The sequence below is a fragment of the Macaca fascicularis genome, chromosome 18 (genome assembly GCF_037993035.2).
Source record: "Macaca fascicularis isolate 582-1 chromosome 18, T2T-MFA8v1.1".
NCBI lineage: Eukaryota > Metazoa > Chordata > Mammalia > Primates > Cercopithecidae > Macaca > Macaca fascicularis.
The window spans coordinates 38,672,700-38,693,219 of record NC_088392.1 but is presented as its reverse complement, the minus strand read 5'-3'; the positions used below and the strand labels follow the sequence as shown (position 1 = coordinate 38,693,219).

General features: G+C 39.1%; 1 protein-coding gene across 4 annotated transcripts in view; it reads left to right on the top strand.

Moving 5' to 3' along the window:
* The window catches only part of SMAD4 (SMAD family member 4), a 61,902-nt gene that overhangs the window by 5,028 nt on the left and 36,354 nt on the right, over positions 1–20,520 (top strand). For 2 of the 4 annotated variants that reach the window (XR_010582841.2, XM_005586675.4), the window contains exons 2-4: positions 12,616–12,991; positions 14,700–14,874; positions 15,307–15,336. Coding sequence is in view for 2 of the 4 variants with exons in the window: in XM_005586675.4 (XP_005586732.1) it covers positions 12,743–12,991; positions 14,700–14,874; positions 15,307–15,336 (454 nt within the window). In the remaining 2 variants the exon portion in view is untranslated. Of the gene's footprint in view, positions 1–12,615; positions 12,992–14,699; positions 14,875–15,306; positions 15,337–18,606; positions 18,765–20,520 lie in introns of those variants that run through there. The other 2 variants (XM_074022216.1, XM_074022217.1) reach the window with 2 other exon arrangements.

Genomic DNA, 20,520 nt, shown 5'->3' with positions numbered 1-20,520 from the left:
GTTAACATGTTTTTTGAAAGTATTGCCACATTTGCTTTGCTTCTGTGTCTGTCTCTTTTCTTTCTTTCTTTCTCTCTCCCTTCCTGTCACCTATTCCTTTCTCTGTTTCTTTCTTCGCATTCAGTTTATTTGAACTGTCTGGTAGTAAGTTTTAGGAAGCTGTATTTCCCATGATGAGAAGTTAATATATCATCACTATTTTAAATAGGAAGTTGGTCTTCTTTTAAAGTATATTCTCAAATGCTTACTTGTACTCCTTTTGGAGACTAATTACTTTAAGTCCCCAAGTTAGCATCTAAACTCCCTGTGGACTTGGTCTAGTGGCTCACATCTATAATCTCAACGCTTCTGGAGGCTGAGGCAGGAGGATCACTTGAGCCCAGGATTTCAAGGCCAGCCTGGGCAACAAAGTGAGACCTTGTCTCTAAAATAAATAAATAAATAAAACAAACTCTCAGTGCAAATTGTCTTCTTAGGGGGTTAATCTGCTTGGTAAACCATACATTTTTGCGCCTCCAATTAACTAGTCACTTAACTGGTTTCTGAGAGGCAGGTTGCGTTGGGCCTTTTCCGTCAAGGCTTGTCTTATACACTGCGAGACCGTTGCTCAGCTAGGCTAGCTAGCTATTTTCTTTAGAGATCATCTAGGGCATGTTCAGCTCTTCATTTACGTCACCTGAAGTAGTTCCCAAGTGCTGGGCTATGGAGTAGTTTCATCTCTGTCTCTGGAAGAGCTATTTAAAAAAATAAAAAAATTTTTCCCACCTGATTTCAACACACATTTTGCTTCAGAATGGGAATGGAATGGAGGAGGCATGGGAATCTGTGTTATTTTTAAAAAGTGCCTCTTGATTCTAAAGGTTTTGTTTATTTTAGTGTGCTTATCCTTATTGCTTTATTTATCTATTTTTTAGAGACAGGTTGCCCAGGATGGAGTGCAGTAACACCATCATAGCCCACTGTAACCTTCAACTTCTGGGTTCAAGAGATCTTACCTCAACCTCCAGAGTAGCTAGGACTACAGGCATGCACCGCCACACCTGGCTGATTTTTTAAAATTGTTTTGTAGAGATGGGAGTCTTGCTTTGTTGCCCAGGCTAGCCAAATCTTATTTATGATTTAAAACTAGGACTGCTACTGAATATTTATTTTTATAGGAAGGTATTATTTCTGTATCTTAATATGGATGAAGGTATGCTATTTAGGTCTTTTCAAGTAAAAATGTATCTCTAAATATAAACTGAATTAAGGATATTTGTCAGTGATATTCACTAGTGAATTCTAGAGCATATGTTATCAGTAGATGGCCAGTCATTGTAAAAATTGAATAATCTAGTGAAAGGATGACTGGAAATAATGGGGTAAGCTAAGCCAGGAATCATTGTACATAAACACATTAGGTGTGTCTTATGTCATAAGTATGCCTACTAAAACTAGTTGAAGGAAGAACGTGTATAGATGTTGCAATAATGAAGGGCTGGCTAATTGTAAGGAAAAATGATACAACTTCTCTGAATTAGTATTTTAAATCAGTTGTGTATATTCATGGTATTTAATTTGTGAAGTAAAGATTGTAGACTAGATCAATGCTTTGTAAAACTCACAGTACCTCAGACTTCCAGAGTGCTTTTTATTTTTTTTATTTTTATTTTTTGAGACGGAGTCTCGCTGTGTCGCCCAGGCTGGAGTGCAGTGGTGCAATCTCGGCTCACTGCAATCTCTGCCTCCCAGGTTCACACCATTCTCCTGCCTCAGCCTCCCCAGTAGCTGGGACTACAGGTGCCCACCAACACGCCCGGCTAATTTTTTTGTATTTTTAGTAGAGATGGGGTTTCACTGTGGTCTGGATCTCCTGACCTCGTGATCCACCCGCCTCTGCCTCCCAAAGTGCTGGGATTACAGGCGTGAGCCACCGCGCCTGGCCTTCCAGGGTACTTTTTAAAGGTACAGCCCCACCCTTGATTCTAGTTAGTGGAGCTGGCCTAACCTGCAGGGGATTTTGATACATCTCCCTTTGAAGGAATAAGCTAGATGACTTGAAAGTCTCATTCATTTAAAAGTTTTATGAAATGAGGCCGAGTGTAGTGACTCATGCTTGTAATCTCAGCACTTTGGGAGGCCGAGGTGAGGGGATTACCTGAGGTCAGGAGTTCAAGACCAGCCTGGCCAACATGGTGAAAGCCTGTCTCTACTAAAAATATAAAAATTAGTCGGATACGGTGGCACACGCCTGTAATCCCAGCTACTCACATGCCTGTAATCTCAGCTACTTGGGAGACTGAGACAAGAGAATTGCTTGAGCCGGTGGACGGAGGTGCAGTGAGCCGAGATCGTGCCACTGCACTCCAGCCTGACCGACAGAGCGAGACTGTCTCCAAAAAAAAGAAAAAAAAGCAAGAAAAATTTTATGAAATGTATTTTTCAATTATCAGTTATTGAAATTCAGTTTGGTTTCCACCATCTTTTGAAATGGTGGTTCCCAAAGGGTGGTCCACAGACTCCTGGAGATCCCTAAGATCCTTATATTTAAGGGGTTCACAAAATCAAAATTATTTTCATAATGAAACTGAGATGTTATTTGCCCTTTCAGTGTGAGGACATTTGTATGAATGGTAAAGAAACAGTGGTGGGTAAATTGCTGGCACTTTAAAATGACTCTAGGCAGTTGTGCCAAACGTATGAGTCTTTATAGTCAAACACACATTGAGCATTTGAAAAAAATGCCGGTTTCACTTAATAATCCCCTTGCTGCAGCAGTAAAAAGGTGTAATTTTAAAAATCTCTACCCTGGAGTACTTGTCTTTTTAATATTCAGTGTGATTAAATGGGAAGTATGCATAAAGCATTTCTTTACATTGAAGTACAGTGTTCTTTTCTAGGAAAGGCACGTGTGTGATTGAGCTGCAAGCTGAACTAGCTGCTTTTTAGTGGGACACCATTTTTATTTAACAGGACGACAGATAAGCTCAGATAGCTATTTAGATTTGAGTATTTGGCAGGTAATTCTTTGGAAATGAATAAAGTGAGCCGGCCACTTTGAGGAAAACATTTATAGCCAGTGCTAAAATCTAATGTTTCAAGTGAAAATTAGATTTTTGGGAAACTCCTGTCACTATGACTTGCCAGTTTCTTAATACTTAAAGACTTTTCTGATGAGATGGGTGGTGATATTAAGGAATGGGATTAAAAATAGTATGTTGGGCCAGGCCTAATGGTGCACACCCGTATTTCTAGCACTGTGGGAGGCGGAGGTGGGAGAATTGCTTTTGGCCAAGAGTTCGAGACCCTGTTTCTACAAAAACGTATAAAAAATTAGGTGTAGTGGCATGTGCCTGTAGGTCTAGCTGCTCAGGAGGGTCAGGTGAGAGGATTGCTTGAGCCAGGGAGTTCAAGGCTGGAGTAAGCTAGGATCGCACCACTGCACTCCAGCCTGGGCTACAGAGTGAGACTGTGTGTGTATGTGTGTGGGGGTTGGGGTTGGGGGGGCAGTATGAGGAAGTGTGTCAACACTGGGAAGATCTGTGTAACTCATTGGACCAATATTTTCCCAAATGACCAATTCATGTTATAAAATCGTGCATGGGTAGGCGATCCATTCAAAGTACAACATAGACAAATGGATTTTTATATACCAGAGCCAAAAAGTTCATTGATACAGTGAATTCTACATTGCAACTAACTTTTCAGAATTGCCACTTGAGTTTTGGTGTTGAATAAAAGATGAATATCCATTGCTTTCTGAAAAGGTTATTAAAATACTCCTCTCTTCCAATTAGCTGTCCATGTGAGGCACATTTTCTTCATGTACTTTAACCAAAACAACATATCAGAACAGATTTAGTGCAGAAGCACATAGGAGAATCCAGCTGTCTCCTATTAAGCTAGGCATTAAGAGAAATTTGCGAAGATGTAAAACAGTGTTACTCTGATTCCTGACTTTTTTGTTTTAGAAAATTCTGTTTTTCATGAACTTATTATTTATATTAACATGTAATGGGTTTATTTTTTTAAGTGAATTAATAAAGCAAATACCAAAAATTTTAGTAGTTGTATTTATTTGTAATATGATAAATATCGATGTATATAGCCCACATAAAAGCTATTTGATGTCTTTAATAATTAAGAATATAAATAAAGGTCCAGCTTGGCCAACATGGCAAAACCCTGTCTCTACTAAAAATACAAAAAATAGCTGGGCGTGGTGGTACATATCTGTAATCCCAGCCACTTGGGAGGCTGAGGCACGAGAATCACTTGAACTTGGGAGGTGGAGGTTGCAGAGAGCTGAGAACATGCCTCTGCAGTCCAGCCTGGGCAACAGACTGAGACTCTGTCTCAGAAAAATAATATGAATAAAGGGATCCTGAGATCAGAGAGTTTGACAGTTGCTATTTTAAAGTAACTATTTCTATGTATTCTTGACTAAATTACTGATTGGTTTGTTTATGTGGTTTATACTATATTGCTGTTATTTCTAAGGATGTTAGTCATTCAGTTTCTGTTATCAGGGAACGTGTAGTAGACTTAAGTAAAAAGGGGAATTCATTGGCTTGATCTGGAGATTGCTACATCCAGGGTTTCAAGCAACATCACCAGGGCTCTTCACTTTGCTTCCTTTCAGGTAGTTTGCAGGCTAGCTACTCCCAGCTTCAAGGAAGCATGAAGAGGGCTTATTTTTTTTTCCTCTGTAGTTCCATCGGAAGTGCTGGCGCTATGTCACTGGCCTGCCTTGGGTTCTTTTTCATCAGAAACAACACTGTGGCCAGGGGGTGGCTCTGGTTAGTCTGGGAATTGTCCCACCTGGCCAGATTGGGAGATTCTCCTTGGAAAATCAGACAGCTGTGTTACAAATGGGGAAATATACGCTGGTACACAGAAACTGATGTCCACCTATAGTACTTTGTTATTTCTTCTTTTAACAGCCTTTATTAATCCAAAAAAGGTAATTTTTAAATAAGATCATTTAAACTGAAGGTGGCATACCAAAATGACATTTAAACTTAAGACTCATGGGTAAACAAGAAGCATACCTCTCAATTTGTCCTTTGTAATTCATCTTAAAAGTTAAAAAAAAAATCTTTTTGTTGCTTTTATTGCTTTATAAATCCTTTGTGCTCTTGGAAGTTTGCCAGCTGCCCTCAGTTTGAAGAACCTCAACTTGCTGTCTAGTGTTTAGTCTTTAGCTTGTGCTGCAGACAGTTGCACTAACCGTGAACACCTTTTTTTCCTGTTGGTAAACCTAAGTTTAGAGTTTCTTCCTAGTGATACATTACCAGGCCCAGCTTTTTTCTCCCTCCCCTAGTTGAATTTAAGCACTTTTCCGCCGGGCATGGTGGCTCATGCCTGTAATCCCAGCACTTTGGGAGGCCAGGGTGGGCGCATCGTAAGGTCAGGAGATCGAGACCGTCTTAGCCAACATGGTGAAACTTGTCTCTATTAAAAATACAAAAATTAGCCAGGCGTGATGGTGTGCCCCTGTAGTCCCAGCTCGGGGGGAGGCTGAGGCAGGAGAATCGCTTGAACCCAGGAGGCAGAAGTTGCAGTGAGCCAAGATCACACCACTGCACTCTAGCCTGGGTGACAGTGAAACTTTGTCTCAAAAAAAAGAAAAATTTAAGCACTTTTCGCAAATATTCCCGTAGTAAGTAGTTTATTGATCACTGATCAAAAAAAGACACTTACAACTTCTAGAAAATATATGTTTGACACATATAATACAGTCAATTCAAAAATAAACTAACATCTGAGAAAAAATGTCAACATTCCTTACCTAAAATGTATGAATGTACATGAGAGCCTCTCTCAGGCCAATATTTAGCCTGTTTAATTTTAGAGAGTATCTTAATTTGGTTATTTGGCTTTCTAGTCCATTGATTATTATACCTGTGGTCAACATCAGGTGACAGCTTATAATTAATAGCAAGGCTAGAGGAAAAACACAGCAGGCAGGTACAAGAATCAGCTGTCTCTTCCTGCTGACTCTTTGCCTCTCATTACTCTTTACTTGACTGATTGTAATACCTGTATATGTTAGTGCCTTTCAGATAGGCCTAACTTCTCTACTCATCTCTTCAAACTCAGGATATCTAAAACTGAATTTGTTACATACCTCCTTTGAATTTTTTTTTTTTTGAGACGGAGTCTCGCTCTTTGGTCCAGGCTGGAGTACAGTGGCGCGATCTCGGCTCATTGCCAGCTCCGCCTCCTGGGTTCACGCCATTCTCCTGCCTCAGCCTCCCAAGTAGCTGGGACTACAGGTGCCTGCCACTAATTTTTGTTTTTAGTAGAGATGGGGTTTCACCGTGTTAGCCAGGATGGTCTCGATCTCCTGACCTCGTGATCCGCCCGCCTTGGCCTCCCAAAGTGCTGGGATTACAGGCATGAGCCACCGTGCCTGGCCCTCTTAAAATTTTTTTATCATTGAGTTATCTAGAAATGGGTCATCTTTTAATTGTCCCCTCTTTTTCACTTTTCATGCTTCAGTTGGTGAAAGACTCCAATCTTTTCTACCTAGAAATAGCTCACTGATTTCCCCCTCCCCTCTTTGGCCCATTGCCCATGGAGCTAGTCTAGGATCTTACCACATTTCTGATAATTGTTTCCTAACTGGTTTTCTATTTCCTTTTCCAAAGCTGTTCTCCAGGCTCTCACTGAAGTTTTCTTTCTAATACAAATCTAATGCTGTTTTTTCTCCTCTTTTTCTACCATGAACCTACTCTAGACAAAGCTCTTATCTGTCTCTGCTTTTCTTCATCATTTTCCTTCAGCCTGGCAAATTCTTATTCATGTGTGGTAATCCATTAATACTACTGTACCAGTATTCTGATGGCTCTCCCCTGGCACATGGTAGTATTGTGCTTCTTTGTCTCCCTTATCCCTACCTTGAAATTAGGCATGGCTCAGTGTTTCTTGCATTGGCACTGTTGACATTTTAGGCTGGATAATTTGTTTTGGGGGTTGTCCTGTGCTTTGCAGGGTCTTTAGCAGCAACCATGGCCTTTAGCCATTAGATGCCCGGTAGTATCCAGTTGTGACCATATATTGCCTCCACATACTGCCAAGTGTCCCCTGAGGGACAAAGTTGCCCCTGGTTGAGAACTCTTGGCATGGCCGTATGACTTTAGCCAGTCAAACATGAGCAGAAGAAGTAGCCTTTAAAAGAAGATACGTAAGCTGTCCTATCCCTTTTCCTGCCATTTAAGGACATATGTAGAAATGGAGCCTTTGTCAGTCTAATTTCTGAGCGATGACAATGAGCAGTGCCCGCAGTTGATGAATGTGTGTTATATCTTAAGCAGAAAATAAACTTTTGTTTTAAGCTACTGATCTTTTGGGGATTGGTTGTCACTGCAGCATAGACTTGCCAGTCCTTACTGATGCATTGTGCCAAGACCTAGGTTACCTATGAACTTTCCATGCTCCCTCATTTATAGTCCCAAATCACTTTATACCTACTTCTATTTTTTTTTTTTTTTTTTTTTTGAGACGGAGTCTTGCTCTGTTGCCCAGGCTGCAGTGCAGTGGCTCGATCTTGGCTCACTGCAAGCTCCGCCTCCTGGGTTCATGCCATTCTCCTGCCTCGGCCTCCTGAGTAGCTGGAACTACAGGCACATGCTGCCACGCCCAGCTAATTTTTTGTATTTTTAGTAGAGATGGGGTTTCACTGTGTTGGTCAGGATGGTCTCAATCTCCTGACCTTATGATCCGCCCGCCTCAGCCTCCCATAGTGCTGAGATTACAGGCGTGAGCCACCGCACCTGGCCCTGATACCTACTTCTTTTAGCATTTATTACTTATGTAATAATATGTTTGGGTCTTCCAGATTAGTAGTTCTCAGTGGAGTAAGCACTGCTCTTTAAGGGATGTTGTGGAAATTTGTGGATGGGTTTGGTGGGTTGGGGGCCAGGGATGCCATCCTGCAATGTGAGAGTGAGTAACGATCTTGCATCCCACAAGACTTTCAGATGCCCCAGAAATTCATGTAGGAGGAAAACATAATTAGCCCAGAACCTAACTCTATAATGTATATTCACTTTGCCAGGAGTTAAATTTCTTTTAATTCATTTTTTTTCTTGCCTGCCTCCCTCTCTCCCTCCCTCTTTCTCTGTTTTCTGTCTTTTTCCTTCCTCCCTCCCTCCCTCCCTTCAGGCTCTGTCACCCAGGCTGGAGTGCAGTGGTATGATCTTGGCTCACTGCAACCTCTGCCTCCCAGGCTCTAACCATCCTCCCATCTCAGCCTCCTGAATGGCTGGGACTGTGCAGTGGCGTGATCTTGGCTCACTGCAACCTCTGCCTCCCAGACTCAAGCCATCCTCCCACCTCAGCCTCCTGAGTAGCTGGGAGTACAGGCATGTGCCACCATGCCCCACTAGTTCTTTGTATTCTTTGTAGAGAGGAGGTCTCACTTTGTTGCCAGGCTGGTCCTGAGCATAAGTGATCCAATCATGTTGGCCTCTTAAAAGTGCTGGGATTACAGGCATGAGCCACCCTGCCTTTGTTTTTTTGTTTTTTGTTTTTGAGACCAAGTCTTACTCTGTCACTTGGGCTGGAGTGCAGTGACTCAGTCATAGCTCACTGCAGCCTCGGTCTCCTGGGCTCAAGTAGTCCTCTTGCCTCAGCCTCTTGTTAATTCATTTTCTTAGTTCAGGTTGTTTAAGATTTCACCATTTGGGAAAATCCATGTTACTGACTGCAGTGCCATTGTGCTATTTGAGTTGCCAGTATAACACATTTGTCTTGGAAGGTCTGAATTTGTAGCTGTCATATTTGTGATGATTCTGTACATAAGTGCTGGCATCTAACTTCTTCGTTATACATTCTAACTTAGTTGGCATGCCTGAGTATAGGTGAAAGTACACATTATATATTAAGCTTTTCCTCCTTTTTGTTATAGTTAGGGCATTGTTGAATTTTCAAAATATGTGTAAGTAGTTTAGAATTTTGTTTCAGTAAAGCTAAGGTGGTAATATAAATTATTTGTTAGAAAAAAATGGATGTTGCTCTGAGAGAGTCCAGACCCACTTTCTTACTGTGGGCTACCTGTTTTTGTATCTGTAGTGCTTTGTATGTACAGTGTTTGTTGAATTGGTCAATTTATGTTTCCCAGATTTCTTTTATGTACATTGTTGCATCTAATTACCACAGTAAATTTGTAAAGTTGGCAGGGCAGGTGTTTTCATTTTATAGATGAGAGAATTGAAAGAGATGTTAACATTCAGTCATGCTGCTAGACCTTTACTTAGAATATATAATTTTATTTATATTGATATTATGCCTTTGCCTACCATACTTCCATAATCTAGAACCATTTAATGTAGGAATACATCTCTATATTCCTGCTGGGATTATTTTTTATATGCATAACTTCTAATTATGTTTCAGTCACTTGTGATCATAGGAATACAATAAAGAGAAAGATGAGAAAGCTGTGTTTGTTTAAGAAAGCAAGGTCATTATCATTTGTATTCAAAGCAACTTGATATTAAAACAACTTTGAGATACCATTAAGGCCCCAGAATAGCATACATTTTAGAAATGATGACATGTGATGGTGAGATTGTGGTGAAATAATTACACTTAAACATTTTAATTACATTGTAGATTCATGCACATCTTTTGGAATATAATATCAGAAAATGACTTCAAAAGTATATGCAGTCTTCTTATTTGTTGTATAAAAAGCTATGGTCAGTCCAGAAATACTTGCCTGGTATTTGTCAGGAACTGTGCATGGTGCTGGGAATTTCTAAAATGAGAGTGTTGTTGCTGTTTCCTTGGATTTCTAATTAGTGGCAAAAATGTGAGACAGGTATGTAATCAAATAACTAATGTGTTAAATTGTAATTTAACATATCTTTCCTTTTCCCTATTCCCCAATTCCTTTCCTTTCTACTGAGTCTCACTCTGTTGCCCAGGCTGGGGCGAAGTGGCACAGTCATAACTCACAGCAGCCTTCAACTCCTGAGCTCAAGCAATCCTCCTGCCTCAGCCTCCTGAGGAGCTGGGACTACAAGCCCACACTACCATGCCTGGCAAACCTACATTTTTGAGACAGATTTTAATAGAAAATGCAGAAAAATGCGTAATGCATTTTAGGAAACAATATCCTTGTAAAACTACTACTATTTTTTTGAGATAGAGTCTCACTCTATCTCAAAGTGAGAGTGGCTCTATCTCAAAGTGCAGTGGCACAATCACGGCTCACCACGGCCTTGACCTCCCAAGGCTCCAGTGATCTTCAAGCCTCAGCTACCCCGCGTAGCTAGGACAACAGGTGTGTGCCACCACACCCAGTTAATTTTTTTATTTTGAGTAAAGATTGGGTTTCGCCATGTTCCCCAGGCTGGTCTCAAACTCCTGGGCTCAAGCGGTCCACCTGCCTTGGCCTCCCAAAGTGCTGGGATTACAGGTGTGAGCCACCATGTCTGGCCACAATTAAGCATTTTAATATTTCAACGGTAGCTTTTTCACTGAACACTATGTATCAGACACGTTATGTAGAATTTTTCCTTTGAGCTTCTGTATACCCTCCTTTTAACCCAGATTCAGAGTAACTTCATTTTCTGACTACCGTGAAAACTGGAATTTTAATCCAGATCTCTGACTCCAAAATCTCCATGCAGGTTATCTTTGGTTATCTGGAAGGTGTACCTTCAGTGTGTGTATTGAATGTGGGCAAGTGCTATAAGACATGTGAAAAACTGCTTCTCTGCATGGGGTTTATGAGTTGAGACAGACATTTATGTAAAAGGGATAACAACAGAGGGAGAAGCAAGTCTTAAATATCAAGTGATGTACATTCTGAAGAGGCTCCAAACTACAACAGCGGCAGGGAGAATGGAAGGAGAGATAGAAATGACTGAGGTAAAGAGTCTTGTAACTGTGAGGGAATGTAGGGATAGTGAAAGAAAGAGACAGGTCAAAGATCTTTTGCAAAGCTTTCCAAGGCTGGGTAATTGAGTGGAATCGATACTTTAACAAAGGTCTTCAGAAGAGGAAGAGATTTTGGTAGTATGATGAGTTTTATTAATCTTGTGGGAGGATGCTTTTATACAGCAAAAGAAAATGAAAGCAAAGTGAGTCTGGAATGCAACTTCAGTGAACAAATAAAATACAACCAAGCACACACAGTACACGCTCCAGTCCTGCTTTGCCTTCTTCTTAGGCTAATGGCCTTTTCCTGTTCTCTGTGGGGTCTTGGCGTCAGATAAGTTACTTTAGTTTTCTACCTGTTGAATGGATTATTTATTAATCTTCACTTTTTGTTATTTTTAAGTTTTTTGAAAATAATTTACCGTGATGCTTTTACAGGTAAAATCTTTTGAGGAATTTAGTGATCTCTTTAAAGAATAGCTGTATTGAGATATAATTTCCGTACCATAAAATTCACTGTTAGAAAGTGTACAATTCAGTGGTTTTTACTATAGTCAGAGTTGTGCAACCATTATCAGTATCAATTTTTAGGAGTTTTTCATTACAACAAAGAAACACCGTACCCATTAGCAGTCATTCCTCATTCCCCTTCTCCCAGGCCCTGGCAACCACAGATTTACTTTCTGTCTCTGTGGATTTGCCTATTCTGTATATTTCATATAAATGGGATTATATAACGTGTGACCTTTTGTCAGGGACTTCTTTCACTTAACATGTGTTTTCAAGGCTTATCCATGTTGTAATGTGTTAGTACTTTATTCTTTTTTATGGTTGAATAATATTTCGTTGTATGGAATTTTATTTATGCATTCATCAGTTGATGGACATTTGAGTTGTATCCATTATGAACAACGCTGCAGTGAACATTCATGTACAGGTTTGTGTGGTCATAGGTTTTCATTTCCCTCAAGTAGAAGTATGAAGAGTGGAATTGCTGGGTCATATTTACTCTGTTTAACATTTTGTATTAATACCAGACTGTTTTCCAAAGTACCTGTGCCATTTTGTAATCCCAGCAGCAATGAATGAGGGTCCAGTTTCTCTGCTTCTTCAGTACTTATTGTCTTTTTGATTTATCCATCTCAGTAGGTATGAAGTGGTAGCTCATTGTGGTTTTGATTTTCATTTCCATGATGTCTAATGTTGAGCATCTTTCATGTGCTTACTGGCTACCATCTTTGGAGAAGTATCTTTTAGAATCCATTTGTTCATTTCTAAAAAAATTTTTTTTTTATCAGTCTCTTTTAACAAAGGTGAGTGTTAACTGCTAGGTAGCATTTAATATCAGGGGATGGTAAATTTTTCATAAATATTAGTAATAGACTTTTAGGTTTAACTAGTGCTGTTCCTCATAAGTAATCCTTTAAAAAAGTGCTGGTGAGATTTCCTTTAGGGTGACTAGTAAAGTCAGTAAGACTTGATTGAGTGTGCCACTATCATAATGAGAAGACCTAACTTTAATAGTTTTGGAATGTCAAAAACAGTGACAATAAAGTAATTTTATTTTTTAAAATTATTTTTAATGGTTAATATTTTATAAGAATTTTAAGTAATTTTCAACTCTGAGCATCAAATTTTAATTATGTGCATTGAATCTCTTACTTAACCAGAGCAATTTCATTTTTTCCCTCTACTTCGTGAAATGTGTTCTCATGTGTGTCTTTTTTTTTTTTTCTTTTTTAGGTTATCCTGAATACATGACTAACAATTTTCCTTGCAACCTTAGCTGTTGTTTTTCACTGTTTCCAAAAGATCAAAATTGCTCCAGAAATTGGAGACATATTTGATTTAAAAGGAAAAACTTGAACAAATGGACAATATGTCTATTACGAATACACCAACAAGTAATGATGCCTGTCTGAGCATTGTGCATAGTTTGATGTGCCATAGACAAGGTGGAGAGAGTGAAACATTTGCAAAAAGAGCAATTGAAAGTTTGGTAAAGAAGCTGAAGGAGAAAAAAGATGAATTGGATTCTTTAATAACAGCTATAACTACAAATGGAGCTCATCCTAGTAAATGTGTTACCATACAGAGAACATTGGATGGGAGGCTTCAGGTTAGTCTTACAAGAGTTTTTCTATACCCTCTGTGTTGGCAGATTTAAAAACTTGCTAAGTTTCCTTTCAAGCTCTACTACAGGGTAATTTAATGCATGCTCCATCTCTTCAGATACTGTGCATCCTGTACAAATACGCGTTATGGGAATTTGTGGAAGAATATGCAAAAGATAAAAATTTTTTTTTTTTTTTTTTGAGACGGAGTCTCGCTGTGTCGCCCAGGCTGGAGTGCAGTGGCCGGATCTCAGCTCACTGCAAGCTCTGCCTCCCGGGTTTTTACGCCATTCTCCTGCCTCAGCCTCCCGAGTAGCCGGGACTACAGGCGCCCGCCACCTCGCCCGGCTAGTTTTTTGTATTTTTTTTAGTAGAGACGGGGTTTCACCGTGTTAGCCAGGATGGTCTCGAACTCCTGACCTCGTGATCCGCCCGTCTCGGCCTCCCAAAGTGCTGGGATTACAGGCTTGAGCCACCGCGCCCGGCCGCAAAAGACAAAATTTTAAAGTTTTTTAATGTTCTATCAGAAAAAAGTTCAATGGAGAAAATTTGGAAAATAAAAATAAAAAGCAGAAGAAAACCCACACTTTGCAAGAACTACCTTTAGCACTTTGGTTTTCATTTTTGTAGCCTGTTGTTTTCTTTTTTTTTCCCCTAGACGGAGTCTTGCTCTGTCACCCAGGCTGGAGTACAGTGGTGCGATCTTGGCCCACTGCAACCTCCACCTCCCAGATTCAAGCAATCCTCCTGCCTCAGCCTCCTAAGTAGCTGGGACTACAGGCGAGTGCAACCACGCCCGGCTAATTTTTGTATTTTTAGTAGAGACGGGTTTCACCATGGTGGTCAGGCTGGTCTCAAACCGCTGACCTCAGGTGATCCACCCGCCTTGGCCCCCCAAAATTCTGGGATTACAGGCGTGAGCCACCGTGCCCAGCCATGTTGCTTTCTTTTTTGATATCGTATATACATTTAAACAATTGGATTACACTTAGTCTTTTTATAATTTAGAAATCTGATATGTTTCACTGTTACCAAATGTTTCATTGATCACATTTTTCAGGTAGAACTTCATAATCTCCCTTGCTGAAATAAATCTTACAGACATTTTATGTCTTAGATTTTAAAGTTTTATTTCAAGACTTTATACATGGTTTCTACAACACAGTCTTTTTAAATATTTATTTATTTCATTTTTTTTTCTTTGAGACATGGTCTCACTCTTGCCCAGGCTGGAGTGCAGTGGTGCAAACATGGCTCACTGCAGCCTTTACCTACTGGGCTTATGCAATCCTTCTGCCTTAGCCTCCTGAGTAGCTAGGACTACAGGCACATATGACTATACCTGGGTAATTTTTTATTATTTGTGGAGACAAGGGCCTTGTCATGTTGTCCAGGCTGGTAATGAACTCCTGGGCTCAAGCGATCCTCCTGCCTTGGCCTGCCAAAGTGATATGCTTACAGGTGTGAGCCACCATGCCCAGCCACTTTTTGCATTTTTAAAACCTGAACACAGGCCTTGAAATTATACCAAGGTTTAAATTACAGGTCTGATGCATGACATGGCCAAGTTAGTTATTTTGAATTTTAGTTTTCTCATTTATGAAGTGGGGATTGTAATACTGACTTGGTAGGATTGTGAGGATTAAATCAGAATATATATAAAAGTGTCTTGCATAATGTGACAGATGAATAAATGGTCGTTTATTTTTCTAGGTGGCTGGCCGGAAAGGATTTCCTCATGTGATCTATGCCCGTCTCTGGAGGTGGCCTGATCTTCACAAAAATGAACTAAAACATGTTAAATATTGTCAGTATGCATTTGACTTAAAATGTGATAGTGTCTGTGTGAATCCATATCACTATGAACGAGTTGTATCACCTGGAATTGGTAAGTAGACTTTGCTTTTATCCTAAGAAACATAAAGGGAAAAGGATCTCAATAGTGTTTTAATTTTTGTAAGTTAAATTATAAATTTGGAAGATAGCCCACGACTTTAAATAAGGTTAAAGAATCAGACATTTTTAATATACGTGTTTTAATTTGAACTTAGGAACAAACTTATATTTTGACTGCTAAAACCAAGTATTATAGTTCATATTTTGCCCATTTAGAACATTGTTTTTGAGAAATAAGATGGAAAGCATTATAAATTTGAATACTTAGTATGTGTATTGTTAGATAGTGTTTATGCTACTTCTGAATTGAAATAGTTCATGAACTTTTGTAATCTCTGGTTTAACTTGACATTCTCTGTTAAATGGAAAATATTTTCATTGTAATGATTAATGTTTCATTTGTTTTCCCTTTTATACAATTAAGATCTCTCAGGATTAACACTGCAGAGTAATGGTAGGTAATCTGTTTCTTATTACTTTCTTTTGTCCTATCCTCTCTGTTTTTTCGTTGACCTAGAATTAGTTTGTGTGGGCGGCAGTAACATTAACAAGAAAATAACTTACTGATTTGGAAATTTAGATTTTGGGGTTATGGGGCACGTCAGCATTTAAAACTGGATTTAAATTGGCTATTTGCTCTTTGTATATGAACTACAATTTATGAACTAAAGTACTGTAAAAAACATGATAGAGGAATGTACCAAAAACAAATACAAAGAATATTTTTTGCGTTAAGACCCATTTTTGAAGAAAATCTCACAGAACCAGTTTTAATGGGTGTTAAGTACCCAGAACGTTTGGTAATATGGAATCACGTATAACATATCCTTTAAAAATGCCAGTATTCTAATTTTCCTTCATTTCAGCCTAACATTTTTATGAATGATAATGTTGAGAATGGTTTAAAATCGTGCTCATTTGTATTTTTTCAGTCTTGTTACATTTTGAGTAAATAAATCAAGGCTACTTAAAAGCATATGCCCATCACAGCTTACCTAATTGTATTCTTAAAAAGAAAAACTGTTTTAAGGTGATTGAGAAAATGAAATGCGAATGGGGGTGTGTGTTTTTGTTATTATAATATTTGAGAATGGAGTTTTATTAAATCTTTAGCTCTGTTACTTAGAACTTAATAAACTCAAATTTCTGTAAGAACTAATTATTTGCGGAGAAACTCTTATAAGGAACCACTGTCAGCCAGGCATGGTGGTTCACGCCTGCAATCCCAGTACTTTGGGAAGCTGAGGCAGGTGGATCACCTGAGGTCAGGAGTTTGAGACCAGCCTGGCCAACATGGTGAAACCCTGTCTCTACTAAAAATATAAAAAATTAACCAGGTGTGGTGGTGGGCGCCTGTAATTCCAGCTACTCAGGAGGCTGAGGCAGGAGAATCACTTGAACCCTGGAAGTGGAGGTTGCAGTGAGTTGAGATCACGCTGTTGCACTCCAGCCTGGGCAACAAGAGTGAAACTCTGTCTCAAGAAAAAAAAAAAAAAAAAAAGGAACCATTGTCGTCTTAGAAAAGGTGTGCTGTTGCTCTGGAGGGAAATTAGTAGTAGTTTAGCACCTTTTTTGTTTGCAGAATTTTATAGGTGAGTCAGAAATACTAGGTGACCTTAACCAAAATTTAGGAAGAGTATGCAGTTCTACTTGATTTTATTTTCCACCTTTCTACCCATATCACTAGTAATGGAGGAAGACTCAGTGCCTTGTGCTCGTTAGTGACTAGTAGGTTTCTGACAAGTGTGGGTTTATTGTTAGGAGCTGTTGTGGTGGTCTGGGAAGGGTTGCTTTAAGATTGGTTAAAACTCTGCCTCTTTGCTATGCAGACATTGATATTATATCACTTCTTTTTTTTGAAAGTAAACACGCTTCGGGCCGGGCGCGGTGGCTCACGCCTGTAATCCCAGCACTTTGGGAGGCCGAGACGGGCGGATCACAAGGTCAGGAGATCGAGACCATCCTGGCTAACACGGTGAAACCCCGTCTCTACTAAAAAGTACAAAAAACTAGCCGGACGAGGTGGCGGGGCCTGTAGTCCCAGCTACTCGGGAGGCTGAGGTTGGAGAATGGCGTAAACCCAGGAGGCGGAGCTTGTAGTGAGCCGAGTTCACGCCACTGCACCCCAGCCTGGGTGACAGAGAAAAGACTCCGTCTCAAAAAAAAAAAAAAAAAAAAAGAAAGTAAACACGCTTCATATCTTCACCGTTTTCCATCCATGTTTTTGGAGAAAACATTTGGCTCAGTGGGTGTTTAAAAGTTGGGAGACTGCAATGATAAGTTTATCTGAATCTCTCTATGGGGCTGTTTGTGAGGGGATTCAAATTCTGAATGCTCATCACACACCTCCCCATTCTAAAATTATTGATGCACCGTTACTGATGGGATTGTATGGGTTTTTTAGCCTTTCTTTAGTGACTGTAGGACTGTATTCAGCCTTGTAGGTCCCCCTAGTGGTGGTTTTGTAAAGGCTGTCTTCAGTGCCTTATTTCCTCAGAAAACAACTGGTATTTCTCACAGCTCCTTCTAGATTTGGACAAAGGAATAATATAAGACCAGGTAACTAAAAGTTAAGAAAATAGGACGGTTCCTTCATTTTTGAGTTAATGTCTTATGGTAGTCATTTCCAGCCTTTTATCTTTCATGAAACTTTCTGTGACCACGTCGACCTGTGTATTCATTTTAACAAATATGTAATGAGCATGTATTGCCTGGTACTGTGTTAGTTTCCAGGGATGCTAAGATAATAAGGTATGTTTTGTCTGCTCAAGTGAGCTTATAGTCTAGTGGAGGAGAGAAAAAGTAAATAAGAGAGTGATAATACCATCAGATAGGTGCTATGTCCTGGCTGCTGGTGATGATAAAAAATACAGACCTAGGGTGGGCCCAGTGGTTTCAGCTTTTTTGTCACCTATAGAAAATATATTCTTCGACCCTCTTAGAACATTTTCTTTTTCTTTTTTGAGACAGAGTTTCGCTCTTGTTGCCCAGACTGGAGTACAATGGTGGGATCTCGGCTCACTGCAACCTCCGCCTCCTGAGTTCAAGCGATTCTCCTGCCTCAGCCTCCTGAGCAGCTGGGATTACAGGCGCCAGCCACCATGCCCAGCATTTATTATTATTATTATTATTTTTGTATTTTTAGTGGAGATGGGGTTTCACCATGTTGGCCAGCTGGTCTCGAACTCCTGACCTCAGGCGATCCACTGTCTCAGCCTCCCAAAGTGCTGGGATTACAGGCATGAGCCACTGCACCCAGCCCTCTTAGAACATTTTATAATCACTATATATATGTAAAACTACTCTAAAAATATGGTTAAATAATAATAGCTAACACTTACTGGGTACTCATTGTGTGTCAGGTCAGACTGAGCTAAATGATTTCTGAGTATTATGTCATCATTCTCATGATACTTCTACATGGGAGGTGGGATTATTTATACTTTAACAGATGAAGGGACTGCTACCTGGAGAGGTGAAGGAACTTGCCCAAGAATAGACAACTAGGAGGAGCTGGAGTAATGTGTGTTTGCTATTAGATATTTAAACAATGGGAAAATATTACAAAAGACTGCAAACTCCATGGCAGCAGGGATATTTGTTTTGTTTATGGCTATATCCCAAGTACTAGAACAGTACCTGGAACATAGGTGCTCAAGAAATATTTTTTCAGTGAATGAATTTGTTGAATGCTAGCCCATAAAGAGAAATATTTAACAGTTTGGTGTCTGTTTTTCTGGACTTTAAAAAATATATACTATATGTTTTTTTAATTTTATTTTTTTGAATAGGCAATACATGGTCCATAAATCAAAATACTATAAAAAGGTATACAGTGAAAAGAAGTGCTCCCACCCCTGCCCCCATTCCCCCCTAATTCAGGTAATCACTTTTTTTAGTTTCTGGTGTTTCCTTCCAGGGTTTCTATATGCAAAAAATACATACCTCCTTTCTTACACAAAATGTATACTGTGCATACTGTTCTGGACCTTGCTTTTTTACTTAGAGTATATGATTTTTTAAACATGCATATGATCATAGTGTACAATAGTGTTTTGTAACTTGCTTTTTTTCTCTTGGCAAAAATATATTGCAGATTTCTATACTTGTTGATACCTTCAGTTTTACCTGAGAAACATTATGGATTATCTGGGGTTAAAGAAATCTGTAGACCAGTAGAGGTTTCAAACTTACATTTGGGAAGTTTAGCCAGCATATTTAAGGCAAGAAAGATTTATGAGTCATAACTGTTTAAAAGCAGAATGCAGTAGGTACTTAAAGATATTATGATTGCTGATTACACTGAAGAGTCACCTGAAAAGCAAAAGCAGTGAGTACCAAATTGACCAGTTGTATCCTCAAATCAGCTAGCAAAACCAGTAAGTCGGTAAAAAGATCCTGGCCGTTATAACAACAGAAAACCTAAAATGTCCAGGAATTATTTAGAGATGTCAGGATTTATATGAAGAAAATCATTGAACTTTGTTGAAGGGTATAATACAAGGCTGAATAAGTGTAGACATACCAATTTTATGCCCCATTTTTTTTCTTTTTATTATTTTTATAATTTGGCCAATGTTAGTGATGAGTGATTGTGTTCAGTTTTTTTATCGATACATAATTTGTTAAACATCCTTTTGATTATCTTTTTGTTTCTGTAAAATTTATAAAGAGGAACTTTGGAATGGGATTTATGGGGTCTTCAGAATATCATCGTCATGACTTTTGATGCATGAACGTACTTCTTAAGAGGTTTTTAAGAGGTTGCACATAGAAACTTGCACAATGGATGATTATTACTGCCTTGAAATAGTCTCAATTTAATAAAAAATACCCATGTAACTTAACTGATATTTACATGTAGATTTTTTTCAAAGGTTGACATAGGGAAAGATAAGGGAAATGATATGCTGGTTCTTAATGAAAAAGGGAATGTCTTTTTGTGGTCTACTAATTTACTGCTTTAAGAAGAGAACCTACTATTAGTTCAGTGGATTGTTAAGTTCTGGAGTAGTGTTAGTTCAGAAGCAATAAAGGATTGGTTGTTAAACATAAAAAGCAAACCTTAAAACAATAACCTAGAACCAAAAGGAAGGTTCCAGGCAGAGAATTAACATTTATGCAGTTCAGTTTCAGTTTTCTTTTTCTCATACAACAGAGCAAACTATTTCCTGGTTTGTTAATGGAAAGGTGTTATGCTATATCAGCTGGAATCTAGCTTTACTTATGAAGGTGTAACCACATAGGTGAAAGATTGATTACTGAGTTTTCTCACACCATATGTTTATCAAATACTCTTATTTGGGTTGGGTTTCTAGAGGGAAATTTCAGCTTGACTTTTCATTTAGAATTTTTCTGTTTGGTTCTAAATCTATAGGGGACATTCAGTACACTTCATTTTTAAAGAATATGTTACTTAACAATAATTCTAGATCCTGGAATTGGATATCTGTCAGATCCCACTGATATCTCCACAGTGTGAAATTAGCAAAAGGATGTAGTTAAATACTCAATCTCGATTTAGACCAAATAATTGTTTTTCTCAGCTGGATACACATTTTCCAGCCTTTTGGTTTTTGCCTGCCTTATGTATTTAGGTGATGATTATTCTACGTTTCTCAAGAAACTGAGGAGTACC